The sequence below is a fragment of the Oncorhynchus clarkii genome, unplaced genomic scaffold (genome assembly GCF_045791955.1).
Source record: "Oncorhynchus clarkii lewisi isolate Uvic-CL-2024 unplaced genomic scaffold, UVic_Ocla_1.0 unplaced_contig_11187_pilon_pilon, whole genome shotgun sequence".
Taxonomy (NCBI): Eukaryota; Metazoa; Chordata; class Actinopteri; order Salmoniformes; family Salmonidae; genus Oncorhynchus; species Oncorhynchus clarkii.
In genome coordinates, this window is record NW_027258333.1 from 2,376 (window position 1) to 28,571 (window position 26,196).

Consider the following 26,196-nt stretch of genomic DNA (forward strand, 5'->3'; position numbering starts at 1 on the left):
TCTAACACTTCTGATTCTCTACAATTGATTAATGGGCACCAGTAATGATTTGTATCATACAAATAAATGATTTGGTCGGTGCTTATTTTTGTCCTGTTTCAGGAAATGTGTTTTATTTTTCAAATTCAAACGCCCCCTGAGACACCCTCGGATAATGGTGTCACAGCCAGCCATTAGGGTTAAATGTCTTGCTCAAGGGCACCGATTGATTTTCCCCCCCTTGTTAGCTCCACTAGCGACCTTTCAGTCACTGTCCCAACGCTCTAACCGCTAGGCTACCTGCCGTGGGTATTGGCATCAATGCCATTCACTGTGAATATCCACATCAGGAGCCCCTTGTCTTGGGGACATGGCAGTTTTATCATGATCATGAGTCATGATGCTACCAACTGTGCACAACATAAAACATAAATGTCAGAGTAAAGTGTAAGCTCCAAGGGATCATTCTATTAATACTACAGAGCTATGATCCTCTTCTTAAACATAAGGAAGCAGGATCACTTGACAACCACTACAGTCAGGTACAACCATAGAGATGATATAATTCATGTGTATATATATATAGGATCTCTATGGGTGCAATAGTCAGAAATATTCATATACAATATCTGTTGTTGGAGCTAAAACACTCAAAACAATTATTGAGTAATAACTAATGAATGCACAACCATCTGTTATGCTGTATCGCGCAACAGGCGTTGTAAAGTGTCTGTATGAATGGGAAGTGTTTTTGACAGGAACCCACATGTGGGAAAGACTTCCGCCAATTGGAAGATTTGGATCACACTTATGACTTTTATCTAAAACTGCTCTCAGTGTAGAATATTTGTTGGGCCTAGTGAATAATAGTCAGTCCATAGGCCTCTTGTTGATGTATGATTCACACTGTAATCCTCACATGTTGCCTAAAACTGAGCCTGGAGTCAAACGAGCAAACGATGCAATATTAGTTTTCTACATGAGTTAACAACTCTTATGGTGTTGCTAGGGTTAGGATGATCACCACCACGGACTATCCTTCCTCACAGGCTGTGGGAAGTCAGTATTCACTCTATCGTGAAGTGTCCACCTTGCGTACAGAGCAGCTTCTCCGATGTGTAAGAGAACGACAAATCACACTGCTGCCACCAGTATAGCAGGCAGCGTGGACGTTGCATTGGGGACTCGAGCATGTGCTGCAGAAACAAGCTTCTAATTGACAGTATCACAAAAGCCTGGGCCTCTGGGCAGGACAACGCTCACATCGGTTAAACAGGTAGCCTTTGGGCCTGGCTCAACCGGTGATCAAAATGAAGCATTTTGAGGATCAATTCTATGACCAAATGCTCTTTCTGATTCATATCAACTCATGGTACCAGCATTCAAGACAAGTCTAGGTGAATACATGTCATGGTTTGCTTTAATCCCCCAAGACAATCACTGTTCTAATTGGACCATACTGTCTGGGACCCAGGGAAATTGCACGTTGCTATGGTCTGGTTGGCATGGTGACATAAGATATGATGCAAATATTCATGTTGCAGAAGAAATTGTTTTAGAGTGGAATGACTAGACATATCTGATGACGATGGTGACAGAACACTTCATCAAATATTCTTGACCGGCCCCTCCCATAGGCTTAACGTTACCCTGGTTTACGTGATGACGCAAGATGTATATGAGCGCAAGCGGCGGGATGGTTCTCTCTTTTACCGCCATAAGAGCGGAGTCTTTTGCTTTGCGACCGCTTCACTGCGTAGATCCACCTAGTCAAGCCGCCAGCTAAAGGTAAGAGAATGACTTGAAATCACCTTAGCTTGGACTTTAGCAATACAACAAAGTGGCGCATATATATATATTGTACTCTTAGATGGGTACGAATGTGGGGTTGTTCTTATCGTCTTGAACTAAATATTTGTGTGGATGTGGTCGGGAAGAATAGGACGGTAGCTTGCCAGCTAACTAAGTCGGATGGCTAGTAGCAGCCATTGAGAGACGAGAGGCTCCACCATGATGCGTTAGCTAGCTAACGTTACATGCACGATGACGAAAATGGCAAATTTTCCGCCCTTTCAAGACGTTGTATTGTAAATACAAACGCCATAACGTTAGTGACAAATCATCAGAATTTGCATCATTCAGTTATTGGTTTTATCGGATGTCGTGTCTTTTTAATTTAGACCTGACCTTATTTATTGACTAGCCTTTATGGAGGGTAGTTAAGTGTGATGTGGTGGGTACAAGTTGTGTCTGATCACTGTTCGAGCTATACCGCTAACTAGCAGGCTACACACTAAAATGGGACGTATGTCTCCGTCTTTTCACCTGACTTTTGACATGTTTGTAGTTGGCTGGCTAATTTCGATAGCCACATAGCTAGCTAACGGTTCTCTTATTTTGGTCTAATATTATTTGAGGGTTCCAATATTTGCCCAGCAGGTCACGTTGCCAATCAAATATGGACTGTCACTTGAGTACTTGCCCAATAAAAGTGCGTATGCCAAACTAACGTTAGCTAGGTAGCTGTAACTAGCTAACGTTAGTTGACTTGCTGGCGAAGTAGTTAGCTAGCTGGAAACATGCACAACCAGTTCGTTATTAACGTTACCGCAAATGTATCCATTATAGTGCATGTGGTAGCTAACTAGCTAGATTCCACGGAGCTGTGTAATTTGTACGTTTCAGTGGTAGGTTAGTTAAATGCATACGCTGCTTTACAGCTAGCTAGCTGGCTGGCCGGCTTTCTTTGTGGGTGAGAGCCATTGCTCATAGCTTGCCTTGAGCATGCAACACGTGGTCGCTGGGTTTGAAAGGCTCATTGAAGGGATGTATGTGTAACTACCATTGGGGGATTTCAGTCACTGAAGATCTGCTATTTTCACTTTTGGTGAAAAATGCATTGAATTACACTCATACAATAAAAATGTTTCAGCTGTTATCACATCTAAAGCTGCCTTTGTTTCTGCCAATGCTTATCATTGCAACATAACTAGAAATGATTCGTTAGACATTCTAGCCACAGTTTAAGCTAGCTTTTGCCTATAGCTAGATTGTGTGTATTTGACTACTACATCCTACCTGGCTGTGATTTGTATGGCTAACTTTTATCAAGAAATGAGGATGAACCAACTATTGTCACAACTTGTAGAATCGATATTGGTCCTGATGACTCCTGCTAAGGCGACATTACATTTTTTGTTTGCGAGAAAAGGCCCTAATGGTATAATTCCGAATTATTATTTATTTTTTAATTGAACCGCTTATTTTTGTGCTATGGATGATGGCTGTTCCGGTATTGATGTTTGAACGTGTCAGATGCGTTGTCTTTTGTCATTGTGTGTTTTGAGGCAGTCATCTGCTACTCATTAACACATGGCATTTATATGACCCCATCAATTTGAGTACTAATGACCCCTTTGTGAAACTGGCATGTAGAGTTTAGGTAATCAATTGATTGAAAGGTATTCCTGGAACTGTTGCTGAAACACAACTCGCTGACAGTGTTGGAAGCTACTCTTAAAATAGTTGCCCATGCTATCAATTACTTAACAATGGAAGTTTACTGCAAAATGCTAAGTTACTAGTTGAACAAAAATATATAAACACCTGTACTGTTTAGGTCCCATGTTTAATGAGCTGAAATAAAATATCCCAGAAATTGTCCATACACACAAAAAGCTTATTTCACAAATACACAGATTTGTTTACATCCCTGTTAGTAAGCGTCTCTCCTTTGCCTAGATTTGTATCTATTTAGCTAGGCTAGACAGTTAATAACACATTATTATTTACAATGACTGCCTAGGAACAGTGGGTTAACTGTCTTGTTAAGGGGCAGAACCACCAGTTTTCTTTACCTTGTCAGCTCAGGGATTCGCTCTTGCAACCTTTTGGTTACTGGCCCAACGCTTTGGCCACCTGCTGCCTAGATAATCCATCCACCTGACAGGTGTCTTGTCAAGAAGCTGATTAAATGCTGGGGACAATAAAAGGCCATTAAAATGTGCAGTTTTGTCACACAACACAATGCTATAGATGTCTGAAGTTGAGGGGGTGTGCAATTGGCATGCTGACTGCAGGTATGTCCACCAGCACTGTTGCCAGAATTTAATGTTAATTTCTCTACCTTAAGCCACCTCATGGTCATTTTTAAAGAATTTGGAAGTATGTCCACCCAGCCTCACAACAGCAGACCATGTGTAAGTAACCAGGCCAGCCCAGGACCTCCACATCTGGCTTCTTCACCTTCGGGATTGGATGAGACCTGGACAGCTGATGAAACGGAGTAATTCTGTCTGTAACAAATCCTTTTTGTGGGGGACAAACTCAATCTGATTGTCTGGGCCTGGCTCACCAGTGGGTGGGCGTAAGCCCACCCATGGCTGCACCCCTGCACAATCATGTGAAATCCATAGATTAGGGCCTAATAATGTATTTCAATTGACTGATTTCCTTATGAACTGTAACGCAGCAAAATCGTTAATTGTTGCGTTTTTGTTCAGTATACATGTAAACGTGTGTTCTTTACACGTCGATGTATCAACATGCCTAAAGCATTAGTGGGATGCCTAGTTGACTGTTTCAGGTGCAGTTTGGATCGTCCTAAATCTATTTCATCAGAGGAAATCCACTTTATCAATGTCAGACTGAAATGCAGTCATTGTCTGTATTTGAGTGTGCTGTTGCTATTCTCAAGCTTTTTATGGCTATTAAGAGCTCTCGCATTGGCTATTGGTGGGGAATGTTTGATCTGTTCGCTGGCCAGACGTCGTCATGTGAATCTCGTGGTGTTTTACAGGTCGATCCAAATGGTATTGGTTCACATTTTCAAAAATATAATTACGGTAGTGCAGTGTGCCATTTTGGAATTTCGATGACCAAAGTTTTGGCCTGGAATTATCCTCTTTTTGGTCCCTCTGCCCGGTAATCTCCCTTTCAGCTGCTTAACATTTGATTTTTGGACAGCTTTTCAGTTGGCCTATTTAAACTGCTGCAGGTGAGTGGTAGGCAGCCTGTGCTCTTCTTAACCAATGGGCACAGGCCATTAGGAAGGTGAGGGAGAGAAGAGGAGCTGCTGAAAGATGGAGACATTCGTGCATTTCAGACATTGCAGGCCAGGTCTACATCAGCACTGTTAAACTGTTGCTAAGTTTCCCTGACACTTATTAATTTTGTAGCATTGTTCTCCAACCAGGCCAGTAAACCTTCTATACTGATTTATCACACAACAGCCTTGGTCTGCGATGCATTTGGCACTATAACATGTCATTTCCCCATACTTCACTCTAAGTACAGTGAAGGTTATGTAGTAAACATTGAAGGGGACATTTTTCTCTCAAGTATCTTTCAAGTGAGAGACTTTGCCTTCACGTTGGCTTTGATTGAGCTGCACGGAAATCTCTGCTGGAGACAGCTTGTCCAATAGAATATTGTTTGAATTTGTTTTCATTCATTCCATGGAGCCAGAAATGATGTCTACCTGGCAGCTATTAAGATGTGGTATAATTTTGTAATTAGTCGAGTTCACCACATTTTGGGGATACCAGCCACTTTCTATTTAACTCACTTTTTTTTAAGCCCATTTGAAGACCGCCATCAACCTAATACCACAGTGGTAAGGAGAACCCTCCAGCAAATCATCACCTAATGCCTTATGTCTTTGGAGGTTTGGTCACTGCTGTGGTTGCATCAGACACTGGTGTGAGGTAAAGCTGATCTGGCTCTTGTGTTTCTCCATGTGTACTAACCCTGTGGTAAACATTCTCCCCCCAGGGGGGGTCTGGAGTCTAATTCAATGCCTAATGTGATGTGACTAATGGCTTTTAATTGTCAACCTTCATGTGATGGCCTCTATAACAGCCTGTATGGTCAAAGTGCAAGTCTGAGTTGGTCCAGCTGTGTACCTCTTCAATTGTGTTAAGGGTCACTGGCCCTGTGTGAAAGTCCTGTTGGACCGACTGGTGAACTACTAGCTGCGGTCTCTGCCCCCTCTAGGATTAGGTGCTTTACATAGCTCCAGTCCCCCTCTGCTCTCTCCTCCATGCCTGGAGGTTTATAGGGGGGGGGGTTACACACGTCTAAACAGGGCCGTGCACACACGTCTAAACAGGGCCGTGCTTTGGTGCTGTTATCAGATGGCAGCCCCAGTGTTGCCGGCATCCAAAGCCCCAGCCCATGGCACACTGCGGAGCACAGATTATCTCTGCCCAACCCAAATGAGATGGGCAAGAGGTTAAGATATGTAGGACGATTTAACTAAGGCTTATGTTACTTAATGCCTCAGCACAGCTAACAGGGCTGTCAGTGAGCTGGGCGCTTGGGAGTTCTTTCATGCACATTTCACTAACCAACATGACAGGGAGCCAAAAGCAGCCCTGTTTTTGTTTTCATCTGGGAGTGGGAGGAGAAACTGGGGTAGGATTACAGTTGGTGGCCATTTTGCTCTAAGCAAGCAGAGTGCTTGGAATCAGATGTTCAGCCCTCCTGTGGGTGCTTTAGTTCACAAGCTCCTAATGTCAGTTTGCTACACACTGGGAGGAGATGTCCTCAACTGTATTGAATTTAAGGGTATGATATTATTTGCCTGTTGTAAACCTTCCATCAAACAAGACGATGTAATGCTAGTCTTGTAAATAAGTCATTGGGCCTATTTCAATAAATAATTTATTCCCAGAAGCCCTTTGTTTATTGAACATATGTATTTCCTGCTGTGAATTAACAATTGTGTCAAAAGTAGCATGTATCATACATTGTCTAACTCTCTTCCCTTCCCTCCAGCAGCATCACTCGAGACTTGGCTAAGATGGCAGACATGGACAAGTAAGTGCATCCTCTCCGTTTGATTGGCTGTGCAGCCTGAGTTCTGTGCAGCAAGGAAAGACACTTATTGCACAAGTGTCCAATACTAAAACAATCCCACCTCTGCATCATTACCTAGGGCCTTATCAATTCAGATTGATTTCTTTACATTTCTTGGTGTTAGCCTTTTAAGTCCAATGTTCATCTAGCCGAAAGGCTGATTAGCTGTGTTTGTTTATGTCACACATGTGATGGTAGTTTGCAAAACAAGTACCCACTGGATTGATGGCAATCATAGTATGATTCTGCCAGGTCAGCATATGCTACTTTGTGGTTAGCATTTCATTTAGAGTATTCTTGGGAAAGCCTTTCCGTGTCTACTAGAGTACTTTTAATTATCATCATTGCTAACAGCTACAAAGTGGTAGATACGCGAACTGCACATACTGAGAAGGGAAGTTCTCATTGCCTTTAAGAAAGTTCAGATGTATTCTGTTCATGTCTTATGATAAACTTCTGCAAATTCATTTTCAATTAATTTAGTTGATTCCCAACTCATTTAAATAAATGTTTGAATTTTGTTGATTCCCCTAATGTCTGGATTCAGTGTTTCCATCCGTGTTCTCTGCATTGGAGATTTAATAGGGCCCTAATTACCCTACCCCTTTTGTCATTGATTTACCTGGAGGTGTGTTGAGGTCCCGTGCGCCTTCGTCTCTCCCGAGCCCGTACGGGAGTTGTAGCAATGAGACAAGATAGTAGCTACTACAACAATTGGATACCACGAAATTGGGGAGAAAAGGGGGTAAAATTCAACAACAAAAAAATCCAACAAAAAAAAAACACTGTCACATTCATTTGTGCACACCGCAGCATAAAGTTTCACAAAGGAAAGCTAAAGCAACCTTTTGTAGTTTTATACCTCAAGTGCAGCTCAGCCAGCTTCTTGTCTTAGGCAGAAATATGCATGTGTGTTTAAGTCCATGTGGGTGGCACCCCTCCCCAATTCAGGCCAATGTTTGTGGTCAAACCTCCAGGGTATTCCAGAACAAGCCCCCCATCAGCACGCTAACCTGTCAGGTTCAGGATCGTTGTGGAGCTCTTGGTTAGAAAGGAAACTAATCATGCAGCCAAGCAGTCTGATTTGTTCACCCAAGGCATCCATGTACCAAAAACAATTTGGATAATGGCACAGGAGTGTTGGGTGAAATCATGACATTAGTTCAATGCACATGCAGTTTAGGAATGCCATTATCCTTTATCAATTTGGCTTCTAGTAGCCATCAAATATTAGACACTGGTGGGTGTATATATCAAGTGTCTGAGTAGTGTTTACATTTTAGAGCACAGTTAATATAATAACATGGGGGTCCTGATCCTAGATCAGCACTCTTACTCTGAGATGCTTGGTCCATACGTCCGCAGAGCTGAGTCAGTCCTCTTCCCCTGGTATCTGATGCAGAGGAGGATGGCCAGCTGTCGATCACACTGCAGAGATGTTTCCTCGCTGGGCTGTGGCTCGATGTGGCTGTTTACTCAGCCTGGGCTGCTTGGGATGCCATGGCTGGGCTTGGGTTACGCCGGCTCCCTCCAGCCACTCAAAACGCCTCCCTGAGTTTGAGTAATGGGCCTTGGCCCTAGTCCAGCAGGCCTGTGGCTGTCTCAAACCACAGGGAACAGACATACAGTCAACTGTTTATCCCTTCATCTGCCTTGTTGTATATACCTATTGTATACAGAGACTCCTGACTGCAGGAGTCTCTGGGTGAGGTTTCCCCTATATACAGGTCTAGCATCAACTTCCCCTCACCCAATCTTAACTTCTTTCGGATTGTCCCACCACGACAACATCTGGTGAAATTGCAGGGCGTCAAATTAAATTACTATAAATATTTAACTTTCGTAAAATCACAAGTGCAATAGGTCAAAATAAAGCTTTACTTGTTGTTAATCCACCGTGTCAGATTTGTACAAAAAGGCTTTGCGGTGAAAGCAACCCATTCTATTATCTGAGGACAGCGCCACGCATACCAACACATGAAAAACACATTTCAACCTGGCTGGTGCAACAAAAGTCAGAAATGACGATATAATTCATGCCGTACATTTGAAGATCTGCTGGCACTCCAAAATGCCCCAGAAACATCACAAATGGTCCTTTTTGTTTGATAATGTCCTTCTTTATATCCCCAAAATGTCCATTTATTTGGTGCGCTTGATTCAGAAGTACGCCGGTTCCAACTCGCCCAACATGACTACACATTATCTAATAAATTACCTGTAATCTTGGTCCAAACATTTCAAACAACTTTCCTAATCCAACCTTAGATATCCAAAAACGTAAATAATCGATCAAATTTAAGACGGAATATATTGTGTTCAATAGTGGATAAGAACAATGGAGTGAGCTCCAGTTCACGGTCGTCACACAAGAGTCCACTTGGCTTGACACTCACAATGAACAGCCCTACTTCATTTCTCAAAAGAAAAACATCAACCAATTTCTAAAGACTGACATCTAGTGGAAGCCATATAAACTGCAACCAGGAACCTCATAAATATAGTTTCCTATAGAAAACCAATTGAAAACGGTGACCTCAATTTTTCCCTGGTGGTTTGTCCTTTGGGTTTCGCCTGCCAAATACGTTCTGTTATCGACAGACATAATTTTAACCGTTTTAGACAACTCTATCTTAATCTACCAATTGTTAGAGAACATGCAGTTTACTTTGGTCACGCTTTTCATTCGGACGTGAAAATACTGCCCCCTATCACAATGAAGTTAACCACTAGTGGGGGGAGAAATGCAAAACTGACCCAAGATCAGTGTCTAGGGGAGCATCATCCTATTTTACCCCATGACTAACTGCAGGGCGGATGCTAGCATTGTAGCCTGATGCCACATGTTTGACATTATGTTGATCAGGGGTTTATTCAGATAGAAATGTAATTATTTTTGCACTGGTTCGGAACCTGGTTCATGGATCAGTATGAACGGTGTTTAAATCCAGTGTTAGATGAAACTTCAGTGAGGCAGGGGAGCAGTATACCCTTTGTGCTGTGTCCCTGTTCACTCTCTGGGAACATTGCCTCCTAGTCTGTCAGAGGTACTGTGTGGAGGCCTCTATGTATTAGTATTGTCTGACACACCCCTCCTTTTGTATCGAAGTAATTATTAGAGTTGAGTTTCCCTATTCTACACAATCGATATAATCACATACCATCTAAACAATACATTGCTTTTGTAAAATTCCATTCCTGAATAAGCTCCAGGTGTCTGTTTTGACTGATTTTTCTGTGTGTGTGCAGTAAGGACCAGGCTGAGCTGGACCCGGCAGATTTGGAGGACGTGGAGGACGTGGAAGAGGAGGAGACTGGAGAGGACGTCAACAGCAAAGGTAAGGCTCGGCACTACCCGCCGAGGAAGCGACTGGGATTGTTAAACGTTAATGTCTGTTCCCACCGGGGATTTGACTTCAACTGAACAACCAACAGTGAAATCTGAATCAGTTTGTCATGAGCCTCTGCTTGCTGGGCAGTCGTTAATGTTAGGTTGACAGTTGAATTAAAATCCTCTGTGCCCACATTGTCTAGGTTTGAAATCTGAATGTTTTTACCTGTCCACGAATTATTAAGAATCCTGCTTTGTTTATAGAGGTTTAACTGGCAGTCCTTTGTAGACTGAATTAGATGTCTCTCTGCCCCAGGTATTTATAGCCCAGCAATGCTTATCGTCTCCCACCACAGTGATATGTCACAATGATCTCACACACACTTGACAGAGGCTTTCATACGGCCAGAGCCTAACAAATATCCTAATTATCGTCCGATGTCTGTAATGACATTCGTCATCAGTAGAACCGTCCCTTGTCTAGAACGCATTCAGAACATTTTGCCGTCCCACTCATCCCTGTCCCCGCTCCGCCGCAGCACTTAGTTGTCACTCATCCCTGTCCCCGCTCCGCTGCAGCAGCACTTTGAGTTGTCACTCATCCCTGTCCCCGCTCCGCTTAGTTGTCACTCGCACTTAGTTGTCACTCATCCCTGTCCCCGCTCCGCTGCAGAGTTGTCACTCATCCCTGTCCCCGCTCCGCTGCAGCACTTAGTTGTCACTCATCCCTGTCCCCGCTCCGCTGCAGCACTTAGTTGTCACTCATCCCTGTCCCCGCTCCGCTGCAGCACTTAGTTGTCACTCATCCCTGTCCCCGCTCCGCTGCAGCACTTAGTTGTCACTCATCCCTGTCCCCGCTCCGCTGCAGCACTTAGTTGTCACTCATCCCTGTCCCCGCTCCGCTGCAGCACTTAGTTGTCACTCATCCCTGTCCCCGCTCCGCTGCAGCACTTAGTTGTCACTCATCCCTGTCCCCGCTCCGCTGCAGCACTTAGTTGTCACTCATCCCTGTCCCCGCTCCGCTGCAGCACTTAGTTGTCACTCATCCCTGTCCCCGCTCCGCTGCAGCACTTAGTTGTCACTCATCCCTGTCCCCGCTCCGCTGCAGCACTTTGAGTTGTCACTCATCCCTGTCCCCGCTCCGCCGCAGCACTTTGAGTTGTCACTCATCCCTGGCCATTTCGTCCTTAACGGCACCCTATTCCCTCTATAGTGCACTACATTTGACTATAGACCCTGCTCAACAGTAAAGCACTTTAGGGAAATGGGGGGGGTATTGTTGGGACAGGCACAGCAGGGCCCTCAAATCCAAGGCGTAAGGAGTTGAAGCGTGGTGTAGGTAAATCAAGGCAGGGAGAGTATACCTGCTGACTGTAAATGATGCAGCAGCCCTCTGACTTGTCCCATGGGCAAAGCGTTTGTTCTCCGCTTTGGAAATGTCTCTAACAGCTTTTGGGAATAAGTTTACTCCCGTTTGGTGGAAGGAAATACTTTGATTATAATGCTCCCTCTATGGGCTCGCGTCGAACCTGAGTCTTCAAGCAGAGGCTCAGACACTCTGACCAACTGACTGTTGATCACTAAGCACATTTTTATCACCGTCTTTCTCAAATAGAAATGTCATTATTTTGGAACTGGTTCAGGGTTGGAAGAAACAGTATACCCTTTGCGGTCTCCCTGGTCGCTCTCTGGGAACATTGCACAACATTGTTGAGGAAACACGGGGCTCTGTGTCAATAGTGTGAAGTGACTTCCTTTCCTTGTGTCCTCTCATTCGTCTGCACCAATCTGAAGAGGCTTGACGGGTGTCAGTGTTTTGGCAGTAGCATTCTTCCACCTGTCCAATACTGTCAGATCAGTGAAGATGAAGGAAAGGAGACAAGTGAAGGGAGCAACCTGTTGACCAGCAACCCAGCCCTCTATTTGATTTAGATTTATTTTTGTAACTTTGTCTGTCCTTAGTTGACCTGAAAATACTTGGAGTTGCCCCCCCTTAGAATTTCTTATGCAGAACTCCCTTCTTCCGTCAATGTATCTGTCCGTATGGTGTCTGGTGCTATGAATGGTTGTCTGTGTCTGATGGTAGTGCCTGGCTTTGTCCGTCTCCCCTCAGCTCGTCAGCTCACCGTGCAGATGATGCAGAACCCACAGATTCTGGCCGCGTTGCAGGAGAGGCTGGACGGCCTGGTGGGCTCGCCGTCAGGATACATGGAGAGGTGAGAACCCCAACCAGGAGAGACACAAGCTTCAGCCATACAGATTCTGGATGGAGACAATCCTTTTTCAATGGGTGTTCTCAGTTGGATGGACAACAGATTGTACATCAGAAAACCCACTCTGTTTTGGGGTCCTGTATGTACTCGTCAGAAATAGTTGACTTGAGGTGACGGACAGTGGCTGAATGCATCTACGAGTTCCTCAGTGTTCCTGTGACTGGCCATAGCCTGACTCTGTCCCACTGCAGCTCTGGGGGACTAGCCTAGTTATGCAGCCCTGCTTTAGATGTTAAGGCTCCAACAGAAGTTCTTCTCACTGGGGTAGTGGTCTTGTTATTTATATATAATACTTTCAAAACTTCCATTCTTGGCATGCAATCTTTCTCCCTGTACCTGTGTATGTATGTTATGGAGGGATAACAAGGCCAGTGCTATGTCTTCGGTGCTGGAATGTTCCTTGTCTTCTGGTTCTGTCCTCAATTCGCTGGTACATCCCTCTGACATGTCTGTGGGAAATGAGTACTGGTAGTTTAGGCTGAATCTAACCTACACCCAAAACCTATTTTTGAAGGTGCTAGAGGGAAAACTGAACGTTTCTGCACACTCCGTTGCTCTGATTTAAGGTCGACTGACCAAAACTTCAGTGACTATTTATAGAATAGGTTGACAAAATGATGCATTAAAGGTTCATCCTCTGATTCTCTCATCCTTGAGGTAATCACTTATCTGTGCGTGATTGGGTATGCGAAGGTAATGCTTTTCATTCAGGGATTTCCTCAAGGAAGGTTACCTAGTTAAGAGTATTCAAAGAAGGCCACTGCTACAGTGATGAGAAGCTGCTGCATTCCCCTTTAAAGCAATGTCCCATGACTGTAGTCCTCTAGGTCTGCTCTGTGCTGGGTTGTCCTTTAGTATGCAAATGAGTTGGAATTGACTCCTTGGCCAATGACTTCACGAAAGAGCTATGGCACACATACATGATGCCTAGGCACTAGGTGTTCTGGACCCAGTTGTGCACCTCTTGATTTGGTGTTGCAGTGAAATGTGTTTTTAAAAGTGGTCTCCGCATCAGTCTCAAAAACCAGCGTCCTAAAATGTGAACTGATGCCCTATGTATCATTCTCGGAGTAGCGTTGCTGATCTAGGATCAGGTCTCCCTGTCCATGTATTCTTATTCCTTATCTAAAAGGCAAAACAGATCCAAAATCAGCACTCCTACTCAGACGCTTGATACATACCCCTGATCTGACCCAATGCAGATGGTATTATGGCTCCCTCCCACCAATTCCACTCGCTTCATATGATGAAACAAATCTGTAGGTTGTCCAATCAAAAAAACACACTTTTTGACCAATGGGTAACATGTTAATTGTGGTCCTAACCTTGTCTATCATAACCCGTTCAAGTTATTTTAGTTTTTACGGTGGCCAGAGTTAGGGTGACTAAATCAATGGAAGCCCACAGGTAAAATCTTGAAATCGCACTGTCAGCTGTGTAAGAATTAAGGCTACATGAGTACTTGACAGGCTCACTTTCCCATTGAACTTGCCATCTTAAATCCACAGGACATAAAACAATGGAGGTAAGATCGATGTTGAGACATGACATGTAGTATTTTAGTGTACTCTTATTTGAAGTTCCTCTTTTTAGAAGGGAAAACAATGATATACATCACTGAAGTGTCAACAGAGCTCTGAGTACAAAACATTAAGAACACCTGCGCTTTCATGACAGCTTGACAAGGTGACAGCTATGATCCCTTGTCACTTGTTCAATCCAATGGAGACACGGTATGTGTGCCATTCAGAGGCTAAATGGGCAAGGCAAAATATTTAAGTGCGTTTGAACGGGGTGTGGTAGGTGCCAGGCGCACCGGTTTGTCAAGAACTGCAACGCTGCTGGGTTTTTCACACCATTTGTGTATCGGTGGTGGTCCACTACCTGAAAGGCATCCAACCAACTTGACGACTGTGAGAAGCATTGGCGTCAATATGGGTCAGCATCCCTGTGGAACGCTTTCCACACCTGACTTTCTGATTTTCTGATATGTTATAGAAAGACCCCACACAAGGATTCAGAACATGAAGAATAATTTCTTGGTACAATGTATTTTATAACATAAGGGACGTCTTATCACCACCAAAGCATGTTTTCACCCACTCAGGAAAGTGGGTGGACACCCTAAAATCTGTGTAGAAACATGCTGTTTTTAAACGGCTCTTGGCATCGGATTCTTGGCCCAATGTCGTACCAAAGCATTGCAGCGCAGGATATTCTGCCATCTTGATTAATGGAAGTGGCTGTGGATTTTCTGGCCTCAGATTAATTGTGCCCTCACAATTGGAGCGTATGGCTGTGATGAGTGAGCCACTTCTGCATTTTTTTATGTGTAGTTATTGTGGATCTGGTCCCTTTTTAATGTTTTTTCCTGTCAGTGGATGCCAGTACTTCAGATCTCCTAGCGTCCCCTCAGTGGGGTGCTGTGCCAGAGGGGCTTGGCTGTGGTTGCGTAACGCCAGGGCTGAGGTGACCAGGCCATTACGTAAAACGTTGTTAGTTTTTAGAATGTCAGTGGAAGTAGGACCAGGAAGTAGAGGACTATGGTTGAATTCCTAGCCGAGGATACTAGGTCCTGCAGTCATTCTCCCCGGCACGGTGTTGCTCTGCATAAAAGCGTCCGTATGCATAGGTCTGCACGCGTAAGTGTTTGTCATTCGTTGATGTTTATTCCCGTTGTCAGAGCTTGAGGCTCCAGTATCTTGTTATATACACCATCGTTGGACAGTCAAGATGTTCTCTTTCACCGTGTGGGATTGTGACGTTTTTCTCTCCCCATGTCCAGCTTACCAAAGGTAGTGAAGAGACGGGTCAACGCCCTAAAGAACCTACAAGTGAAATGCGCCCACATTGAGGCCAAGTTCTACGAAGAGGTCCATGAACTGGAGAGAAAGTACGCCGCTCTCTACCAACCCCTCTTCGACAAGGTAGGAACACCCCTGTTCCTTGTATCAATATGATCTCCCATTCATTGTACCTTATAACTAAGCTGCATTTGACTGGGCACTTTATGCTTGGGTTGTTTTCGTTGGTGCAAACCTTAGTAAAATGAGCCACTTTTTGGCCAAATGCAGGTAGGTCCCTCCATGTTTCGTCCCGTGTGCGTCCAAAACGTTATTTGCTGTGGGCGGGGTTTCCAAAGAACATAATTTCCAATTCACACATGCATATTAATTCTCTTGTGAAATAGTACAAATGTAAGCACCCACCAAATTGTTCTTATTAATGAATACACCCCAGTATTCTCAATCTAGTGTTGATCAGTCACTCCTCTGCCCATGTGTAGTTCCTGCTGGTGCCTATCCAATGCTGACAGACTAGCTTTTACCCCCCCCCAGTCCCCTCTTTGGAGCGGACTGGGATTTAGCAGAATCCTCTGACTAAAGAGCTGCAGCCTGTTCCAGGGATGCAGATGTGGCTGAGAAAATGGGGTGGGGTCAAGCTGGGGTGCTCACACATGCAGACGGTGTGACCAAACTGCTGTCTTGCGTAAATAATGCGCTGGCTTGGCACCTCAGCCCCAAGTCCATTATCTTGGTTTAAACACAAGACTGTTCTGGGCTTTTTGTTAAATGTTTTGCTCTGGCCTCCTGGCTGTTGGCTTTACAGGAACTGACTGGTTTCCTCCCCCTCTCTCCCTCCAGCGAAGTGACATAGTTAAAGCAGCCTATGAGCCCACAGAGGAGGAGTGTGAGTGGAAGGCTGATGAGGAGGAAGAGTTGACAGTAAGTAAGCAGGTACAGGTGACTCCATGCCTGCATGTCTTATCTAACCTGGGGACTTCTACTGTCTGGTGCTAACCTGGGGACCTCTACTGTCTGGTGCCTAAGCGGGTCTTATTATTCTAACCTGGGGACCTCTACTGTCTGGTGCCTCAGCAGGTCTTATTATTCTAACCTGGGGACCTATACTGTCTGGTGCCTCAGCGGGTCTTATTATTCTAACCTGGGGACCTCTACTACCTGTCTGGTGCCTCAGCGGGTCTTATTATTCTAACCTGGGGACCTATACTGTCTGGTGCCTCAGCGGGTCTTATTAATCTAACCTGGGGACCTCTACCTGTCTGGTGCCTCAGCGGGTCTTATTAATCTAACCTGGGGACCTCGACCTGTCTGGTCATGACAGGACCAGGAGGGTGTACCCATGATTGACTTATTGGGTTCTGACTGTTTTGGTTCCAGTAATGGTGGATGTGCTAGATGTACATTATATATAGACTATTTAGAGGTTTTAACCAGGGACTCATGTATCTTTTCTGTTTATAGGCATCCGTGAAATGGTGCATTAAATCCCCTTTTTTGTTGATCTTCCTCCTGCCTGTTTCTTCCAGGAGGAGATGAAGGAGAAGGCCAAGGTGGAAGAGGAGAAGAAGGATGAGGAGAAGGAGGACCCCAAAGGCGTTCCCGAGTTCTGGCTAACGGTTTTCAAGAACGTCGACCTGCTTAGCGACATGCTGCAGGTAGGCGGGCAGAGTGTTGGAGGGAGTGGAGGACTGTCAGCAGGAAAAGAGACTAGAGAGCAGTAGAGGAAAGTAGGTCAGCAGACGGCTGCTGCTGCTCCCTAAAGATGAGGCTTCATCACCACCTACAGGCTTGATGAGGCAATTTCACCCCTAAAAATAGATGGTGTATACATACAGCACACTTGTAGTCCTGGACAAGCCCTCAATGAGTTGAAGCAGGTGACTTTGTCCCGGGCTTCAGCAAGAAGGTGCTGTTTGGGGGGGGGGGCTGAAGTTGGGAAACACTGATTTTAATTGCCACTCTTATCAGAGGGACTTCGTCAGTGTATTTGAGGTAGGTGAGACCACATCACAGGTATTGGAAGTTAAACGTTCCTCAATGAAACGGCTGTCGGCTAAATCTGTGCTCGTAAGAAAAGAGAATTTGGTGTTGGTGCCAGAAAGACCAGTACAACGGTAAGATGTTTCTGTTTTGATACCATACCAATGTTCAAGCTGCTGTTCATGTTTTACAGGAACATGATGAACCCATCCTCAAGCACTTACAAGATATCAAAGTCAAATTCTCGGACCCTGGCCAGCCCATGGTAGGTCTGTGCACCGCACTGCTCTGCTGATGCAATTCTCTACCGTTCTATCAATGTATTGAAAGCCAATGAATCTTGGGTATTCCCACTGTTCCCAATATTCAACTCTTTCTTGCTCTTTTTCTCTCTCCAGAGCTTTTCTTTAGAATTCAACTTTGAGCCCAATGAGTTCTTCACAAACACTTTGTTGACAAAAACCTACAAGATGAGGTCTGAGCCGGATGAGAACGACCCCTTCTCCTTCGACGGGCCTGAGATCATGGGCTGCACAGGGTAAGACGCTCCGTCAAACTGCTCCTTGTTGTCCCAAAGAGATCCTATTCAATTAGGATTCTTAATCCTATGGCGCATCCTTAGTAAACCCCCTAGTTGCTCATCGTAGCCTCTGGGACAAGGAAGGATGCTAGATCAAACTAGAGATCCAAAGCTGAGAGTCTTGTCCGTGTCTCTTGGTTATTTCAGCTCTGGGACAGTCATTGCAGGCACTAATGTTTGTTTCATGAGGGGTGTAAGGGTCATGTCAGTAGATGGAGTTTATTAAAAATTCTCTCCTTTTAAATTACGGTTGAATTTATATAAGATACTCAGGTTTATGCACCCTTCTGTTGTCAGCTTGTTTGGTCAGTTACAACAGACTACCTTCTAACACTAAGACATGGGTGAGGAATGACCCGGTTGGTCAAGTGGTCCTTTCTAACAATGCATCATGTTGACAGGGTTCTATTAAAACCTTTGGCTTATCTTAACCTTTAGGGCTCAAAGCAACATCTACACTCTAGTCATTGGTTGGCGTGTTTAGTCCTGCGTCTGGTCTCCTGGTAACCCTGGTGTCCACCGCTCTCGCCCTGCAGTTGTACGATCGACTGGACGAAGGGCAAGAACATCACCCTGAAGACCATCAAGAAGAAGCAGAAGCACAAGGGGCGTGGCACAGTCAGGACGGTCACCAAGACAGTCCCCAACGACTCTTTCTTCAACTTCTTCACCCCGCCTGATGTCCCTGAAAGTGGAGATCTGGTAAGTAATGCTTTCCGTTGTCTAGTGCAGTGCTTGAAGTGGACTGAAGTGAGGTCAGGTATTTATTTTTGTTGCCGTAACTCAGTATTTCTCTTTATGCAATATAATTTTGCCGGAACTCAAGCAGTAGAACATTTTGGCTGTGTTCCAATTCAACCACTGGTGCAGTGTGGTCTTTTGACTAAAGTTGGTGTGGCCGAATGGTGAGTCTCATAGCTCTGACTGACGTGCCGGTGACTCTTGCCCCTCCAGGATGAGGACTCTGAGGCTGTCCTCGCCGCTGACTTTGAGATCGGCCACTTCATCCGCGAGCGTATCGTCCCCAGGGCTGTGCTGTACTTCACGGGGGAGGCCATCGAGGATGACGATGATGATGTGAGTACCCACCACAGCCTGTGTGTAATGGCCTCATCCCTGTCCTAGACCTCTGAACCAAGCCACTGGCCTTCACATGTGTTCCCCTAACACTGGTGTCCACTCTTGTTGCAGTACGATGAGGAGGGAGAGGAGGCTGATGACGAGGTAAGGCCTTAGCTAGCTAGGTCTCTTCACCTGGTCCTCACTAACCCACCCCTGTTATTGACCTTAGCCACGGTCCTCACTAACCCACTCCTGTTATTGACCTTAGCCACGGTCCTCACTAACCCACTCCTGTTATTGACCTTAGCCATGGTCCTCACTAACCCACTCCTGTTATTGACCTTAGCCATGGTCCTCACTAACCCACTCCTGTTATTGACCTTAGCCACGGTCCTCACTAACCCACTCCTGTTATTGACCTTAGCCACGGTCCTCACTAACCCACTCCTGTTATTGACCTTAGCCACGGTCCTCACTAACCCACTCCTGTTATTGACCTTAGCCACGGTCCTCACTAACCCACTCCTGTTATTGACCTTAGCCACGGTCCTCACTAACCCACTCCTGTTATTGACCTTAGCCACGGTCCTCACTAACCCACTCCTGTTATTGACTTTAGCCACGGTCCTCACTAACCCACTCCTGTTATTGACCTTAGCCACGGTCCTCACTAACCCACTCCTGTTATTGACCTTAGCCACGGTCCTCACTAACCCACTCCTGTTATTGACCTTAGCCACGGTCCTCACTAACCCACTCCTGTTATTGACCTTAGCCACGGTCCTCACTAACCCACTCCTGTTATTGACTTTAGCCACGGTCCTCACTAACCCACTCCTGTTATTGACCTTAGCCACGGTCCTCACTAACCCACTCCTGTTATTGACCTTACGGTCCTCACTAACCCACCCCTGTTATTGACCTTAGCCATGGTCCTCCTAACCCACTCCTGTTATTGACCACCTTAGCCACGGTCCCCTAACCCACTCCTGTTATTGACCTTATTGAGCCATGGTCCTCACTAACCCACTCCTGTTATTGACCTTAGCCACCTTAGCCACGGTCCTCACTAACCCACTAACCCACTCCTGTTATTGACCTTAGCCACGGTCCTCACTAACCCACTCCTGTTATTGACCTTAGCCACGGTCCTCACTAACCCACCCCTGTTATTGACCTTAGCCATGGTCCTCACTAACCCACTCCTGTTATTGACCTTAGCCATGGTCCTCACTAACCCACTCCTGTTATTGACCTTAGCCACGGTCCTCACTAACCCACTCCTGTTATTGACCTTAGCCACGGTCCTCACTAACCCACCCCTGTTATTGACCTTAGCCATGGTCCTCACTAACCCACTCCTGTTATTGACCTTAGCCATGGTCCTCACTAACCCACTCCTGTTATTGACCTTAGCCACGGTCCTCACTAACCCACTCCTGTTATTGACCTTAGCCATGGTCCTCACTAACCCACTCCTGTTATTGACCTTAGCCATGGTCCTCACTAACCCACTCCTGTTATTGACCTTAGCCATGGTCCTCACTAACCCACTCCTGTTATTGACCTTAGCCACGGTCCTCACTAACCCACTCCTGTTATTGACCTTAGCCACGGTCCTCACTAACCCACTCCTGTTATTGACCTTAGCCACGGTCCTCACTAACCCACTCCTGTTATTGACCTTAGCCACGGTCCTCACTAACCCACTCCTGTTATTGACCTTAGCCACGGTCCTCACTAACCCACTCCTGCTGACCTTAGCCACGGTCCTCACTAACCCACTCCTGTTATTGACTTTAGCCACGGTCCTCACTAACCCACTCCTGTTATTGACCTTAGCCACGGTCCTCACTAACCCACTCCTGTTATTGACCTTAGCCACGGTCCTCACTAACCCACTCCTGTTATTGACCTTAGCCACGGTCCTCACTAACCCACTCCTGTTATTGACCTTAGCCACGGTCCTCACTAACCCACTCCTGTTATTGACTTTAGCCACGGTCCTCACTAACCCACTCCTGTTATTGACCTTAGCCACGGTCCTCACTAACCCACTCCTGTTATTGACCTTAGCCACGGTCCTCACTAACCCACTCCTGTTATTGACCTTAGCCATGGTCCTCACTAACCCACTCCTGTTATTGACCTTAGCCACGGTCCTCACTAACCCACTCCTGTTATTGACCTTAGCCACGGTCCTCACTAACCCACTCCTGTTATTGACCTTAGCCACGGTCCTCACTAACCCACTCCTGTTATTGACCTTAGCCATGGTCCTCACTAACCCACTCCTGTTATTGACCTTAGCCACGGTCCTCACTAACCCACTCCTGTTATTGACCTTAGCCATGGTCCTCACTAACCCACTCCTGTTATTGACCTTAGCCATGGTCCTCACTAACCCACTCCTGTTATTGACCTTAGCCACGGTCCTCACTAACCCACTCCTGTTATTGACCTTAGCCATGGTCCTCACTAACCCACTCCTGTTATTGACCTTAGCCACGGTCCTCACTAACCCACTCCTGTTATTGACCTTAGCCACGGTCCTCACTAACCCACTCCTGTTATTGACCTTAGCCACGGTCCTCACTAACCCACTCCTGTTATTGACCTTAGCCACGGTCCTCACTAACCCACTCCTGTTATTGACCTTAGCTAGTTTGTCCTCACTAACCCACTCCTGTGACCTTAGCCACTCCTGGTCCTCACTAACCCACTCCTGTTATTGACCTTAGCCACGGTCCTCACTAACCCACTCCTGTTATTGACCTTAGCCATGGTCCTCACTAACCCACTCCTGTTATTGACCTTAGCTAGTTTGTCTGTCTCAGTGTTTAACAGTTTCCTCTTTTGTTCTCCTAGGAGGGTGAGGAGGAGGGAGAGGAGGAGAATGACCCTGACTATGACCCCAAGGTGGGTGGGAGAGCTTACTGTTGATGTTGTCATGACCTAATGTGAGACCAATGATCAGAAGTATCAGATTTCAACATACAGAATAGAATATGTACCGCTACTCCAAATGCATCATGAACACCAGCCGCCATGATGGATTTTTCTGTCTATATACTACTGCATCCCACGTCGCCTCAGAACACACAGCCTTCGGAACCGTTTCCCTGTCCCCTTGCCTCCTGTGTAAGGGCTGGATTTCCAGACACACATTAAGGCTTGTCCTGGACTATAAAGCAGTCTACATTTGTGTTTTGGTACACAAGTACATTTTATTTCCAGTGGCACGCTGCATTGGCCTTGCAGTAATGTTGCAGTGCTTTCTGTGTGGTGGATACGTTGGATTTATGGAATGTATGTTAGATGGCTTGACAGAACTGGTAGCAGAAGGTGAATGTTGAACTTTTGTTGCACATCAAAATGATGCTGCATAACATTTTGCTCAATGACGCTATCGGTGTGATCGAGGCGTTAGTCCAGGACTCGTCTCATTCTGTGTCCTGGAAACTTCTAGAATGAGAGTGATGGTAAAGAGTGGTATTTCTAAATGGTCTCAATATCACTTCAAGAACCTAATCAAATACCCTTTTGTGAGCGTCTGGTCATGGGGAATGTGTTTTTCCACGTTTTCTTTTCAATGGAATGCCTTGAAAGCATGTTTCTACTTGCTGTCTACATCCTTGCTAAACAGACTGCATGGAAATTGGAATCGGATACTAAATCTATTCAGGTTTTGACTTTTAGGTTCATAGCTCTGCATGCCAAAGCTTTATTTGATTTTGTTTGGGTGAATGGGAACAGTACTCCTTCTCTTTGCTGTATAAAGCCTCTTGAATTCTGTATTCTGCATATTTTTTGCCTTTAATTCATTAATGTTCATCTCCAATCACTTGGCACCTTTTGTCAGCTATACTCTTAAATTTTTCCTCACTAGGTTTAAGTGATGTCTGTAGAAAATAACCCTCTCCTGGTAGGTACAGCTTGTGAATTGTCAGCTTACCGCACCCCGCCTCCCTCCTGCACCTTTTCATTTTGACACCTCCATTCCTCAATCTCCTTGCACCCCCCCCCCCCCCCCTTCCACCTGCACTTACAACTAACATAGTGGCTTTTTTCTTTTTCCCTCTAACTGTAGTGGGTGATGCGTTTGAGTTTTCTCTTCTGTATGTTGAAGCTAGTTAAACTTTCCTCCAATTTGACCCTATTTGTCTTTGTACAAAATATTTTGTGACACCAATATTTACATTTGTTTGGAGAAGAATAGATCGTTTGCCACACCTGTTTTGTGGATTTTGATGTTTTTGAGTCTTAAGCCATCGCTCTGTTCATGCTCTCATTCTTCACTTTTGTACTCCAGAGACTGTAGTCTACATCTGGAAGGATGCTTGTTAATTGTCTTTCTCCCATTGGACATGCCTGAATTGTTAAGTCTGCATGGGGTGAATTCAAACTTCCACTTCAGTTGAATTTTCACTTGGTCTCCCACTGACATCGATGCACGACTAAGTGAAAGTTTGACTAGAGTTGAAGTTCAGCTTCACCCCTCTGTCCTGGAGAGCTGTTGACCCCTGTAGGTCTGTTTATGGCCCTCTCCCTGCATTGCTGCCAATAGATTTCATTAGTTTTCCTCCCCTGTGAAAGAAAGGCGTCTGTAGGACATCAGTGGTGCACCCCCCCTCCCTCCCCATCACTGTTATGAGCCCTACGGGTTAGTGCATTTACACTATGGAGGTTCTATGCAGCAGTAGTGAAGGCTTTCAATACATTTTAAAGTTTAATATTTCAATTTTGAATATTCACCTCCACATTCCCATCTCCGTTGATGGTGTCTTGGACCTTGAATTTGGGTAGTATGGGTAGTATTCACCCCCCCCCCCCCAACACTGGTCTAATACCAACGCACATTGCCTTTTTCCCCCAGTGGCATACTTTAAGAACATACTAGTATGGATTATTATTGGGTCACTGTTCAGGAATCTCTAGCCTAAGTGCCATGATGACATTGCCCTATACCCTGTCAGTGTTTGTCTCAAATGGACATAGAAAAATGTCTGAAGCATAAACCTGTGTGTGTGAGAGGGTGATTAGAGTGTATGTTCGGTTCTCAGTTCAGCTCTAACGTCCTCTCTTTTGGTCTCTTGCAGAAGGACGCAAATCCCCCAGCCGAGTGCAAGCAGCAGTGAAGGCTGTGGCTTTGAAGATCAACTGCACTGTAACAGCTTCTCAAATAAAACACTTACTTACGCCTTATAATGTTTTGTATTTTTCTTGGTAGAAATAAAAAAATAAATAAAGGGTTTCAAGATTTTTGTTACAAAAACCTCCTAATATAATGTGAGCAGTGGCTCGATATGCATAGTATTTTACTAGACCCCCACCCCCCTGTACAAATAGTTAGAATGCCACAAACTCCCTGAAAGCATGATCTTGTTTCTCTCACTGCTAAACTAGTTTGGGTTCTTGTCAAGTTTTTGTTGTATTGCTCTTGGACAACAGCTGTGGTTAGACTGCATTGAGGCAGGTGATGAGAAAGCTAACCTATTCCTTTTCCCTCGCGCTACCAAAGTTACCGGTCAGTTCAGGTTGTGAGTTGGAATTCTTTGTCATTGTATTAGTGGGCCTCGAGCACGGTCAGAGCAAAACCTTGCATTTAGTCATGGCTAATGAAAAACGTTGAATTGCTGTGCACATTTGGCCACTCAAGCATGCCATTTAGAGCAGGGAAAGTAGTTATTGGCCACTTGTTTGGGCTGAATCAAGTTGTCAATCTAAAACATTCCAGTTTGCAGACTGACAGGCATTGGACGTTTGAATGCTCTCTTGGATGAATATTACCTCGACTACGTGGTCTGATTTGTTAAAGAAACAGAACCATGTGTTAGCTGCTAAATTTAATGAGCCGAGTCTGCAACTTATTGGTTTCTATTAAATACTTACTGTTCTTTCTGATTTTACTTTGCGTTAAGGGAGTGTTTTTCCTCCAACACGCAGCCTGGTCTTGTCCAGTCACTCCTTAACATTCCAGATGATTTGACGAGGGACAGTTCTAAGGTTTCGCCAGCAGGGGGCACCCCATGCCCAATCTGCTTCAGGCTCTTGTTAGGCCTACAGTTTACTTGTCTTTTTCTATAGCACTTTGTACTACTTAGTCATGTATCAGTGGTGTCCTCTATGGTTGGCTGTCGGTCCAGTAGCCCGTGTGCAAATCAAAGTGAGCAGTACTTTGGAGGTGGCCGTTGTCATACTGCGCCCTGACGATGCCCTGTGGGCTTTCTCCTGCGCCATGAAACATTTCCCTGTAATAAATGATTCTCCCAAGTGCATTACTCTTTAATTTGGGAATCCCACTTGACTTGTGTACTCTGATAGCAATAGGTTCGCAACGGGTTCCCTTCCGAGGACGAAAACGACCAAATTCAGGCTTATGTTGGCATGTGGTTGTGGCTTTTGAGCCTTGTAACTCTCGAGGTTAAGCTCGTGCCTGTCTGGTCCTTGAGCATACGGCTAATTTATCACTGTGAAGGAAATGTGGCAATGAGTTCTGGTAGAAGTCCTGTCTGTTGACCGCCCTCTGTAGCCAACCCCACCCAGCAGGTCACACTGAAGCATGTAAGAGCAATACTTAGTCAGGGAATGGAAATAAAAGGAAGTAGCTTAAGCCCACCCACCTTTTCCTTTAGTGGAAACAGTCATGTCGGTGTATGTTGGGTGGTGGCGCCCTCGCTGCTGCCGCTAGTGGAGCTCTAGGGAGTACTGCTGCAGTCAGGAGATTACGTCTGGACTGTTCTAGGGACGACTGGATTCTGTCTGACTCCTTGAGCAGCTGTTGTCAAAGCTAAATGCTATGCTACAAATACTAAATGTACTCAATAACTGTATGTATATTCATGAATAAATTGGTTAAACGTGTTTTGCGTTTGTTCCTTGTCTCTGCAGTGTCTCTTCAACATGAGCTGCTTGATATTTAAACACTGAGCTCTAACATTTGTGTAGCTCATTGAGATGACCAGTTCATTTGTCATATGTACAGACTACAGGTGTAGTGTGGACTGATGCTTACAAGTTCTCTATTGAATCTATTAAAAGTCGACTGTTGGTACACACTGGAAACTGAGTGAAGAACCCAGCAGCGTTGCAGTTGACACTCAAACTAGTGCACCTACTACCATAGCCCGCTGAAAGGCAGTTAAATATGTCTTACACATTCACACAATGTCTCAATCTTTTTACCCGTGTCCTCCCCTTAATCTACACTGATTTAAGTGACAATAAGGGATCATAGCTTTTATCTGGTCAGTCTGTCATGGAAAGAGCAGGTGTTAATGTTTCATATACTCTGTATATTGAACAAAAATATAAAAGCAACAATTTTAC

At 45.2% G+C, this 26,196-nt stretch overlaps 1 protein-coding gene and 2 non-coding genes across 10 annotated transcripts; all 3 read left to right on the top strand.

Annotated features, from left to right (window-relative positions):
- The first annotated feature begins 1,651 nt into the window (after positions 1-1,651).
- LOC139396690 (nucleosome assembly protein 1-like 1) lies at positions 1,652-25,731 on the top strand. Of its 8 annotated transcripts, none has more exons than XM_071143637.1 (15): positions 1,673-1,767; positions 6,760-6,798; positions 10,087-10,175; positions 12,282-12,384; positions 15,227-15,368; positions 16,086-16,178; positions 16,772-16,900; positions 17,419-17,490; positions 17,624-17,763; positions 18,342-18,507; positions 18,760-18,882; positions 18,997-19,029; positions 21,736-21,786; positions 22,757-22,792; positions 23,967-25,731. In XM_071143637.1, exons 2-14 carry the CDS (start codon positions 6,782-6,784, stop codon positions 22,760-22,762), a joined length of 1,164 nt encoding a protein of 387 aa, XP_070999738.1. In that variant the 5' UTR covers positions 1,673-1,767; positions 6,760-6,781; the 3' UTR covers positions 22,763-22,792; positions 23,967-25,731. The 8 variants fall into 8 exon arrangements, with proteins under 8 accessions (XP_070999736.1, XP_070999734.1, XP_070999737.1 ...); XM_071143639.1 differs by having other exon boundaries at positions 16,086-16,166; XM_071143638.1 differs by having other exon boundaries at positions 1,679-1,767; positions 6,757-6,798.
- Positions 12,743-12,879, top strand: LOC139396693 (small nucleolar RNA SNORA57). Its single transcript, XR_011630817.1, has one exon. It is a non-coding gene; the product is annotated as a small nucleolar RNA SNORA57 (small nucleolar RNA).
- On the top strand, positions 17,836-17,965 carry LOC139396694 (small nucleolar RNA SNORA14). The gene has a single exon (XR_011630818.1). It is a non-coding gene; the product is annotated as a small nucleolar RNA SNORA14 (small nucleolar RNA).
- Positions 25,732-26,196: the final 465 nt, after the last annotated feature.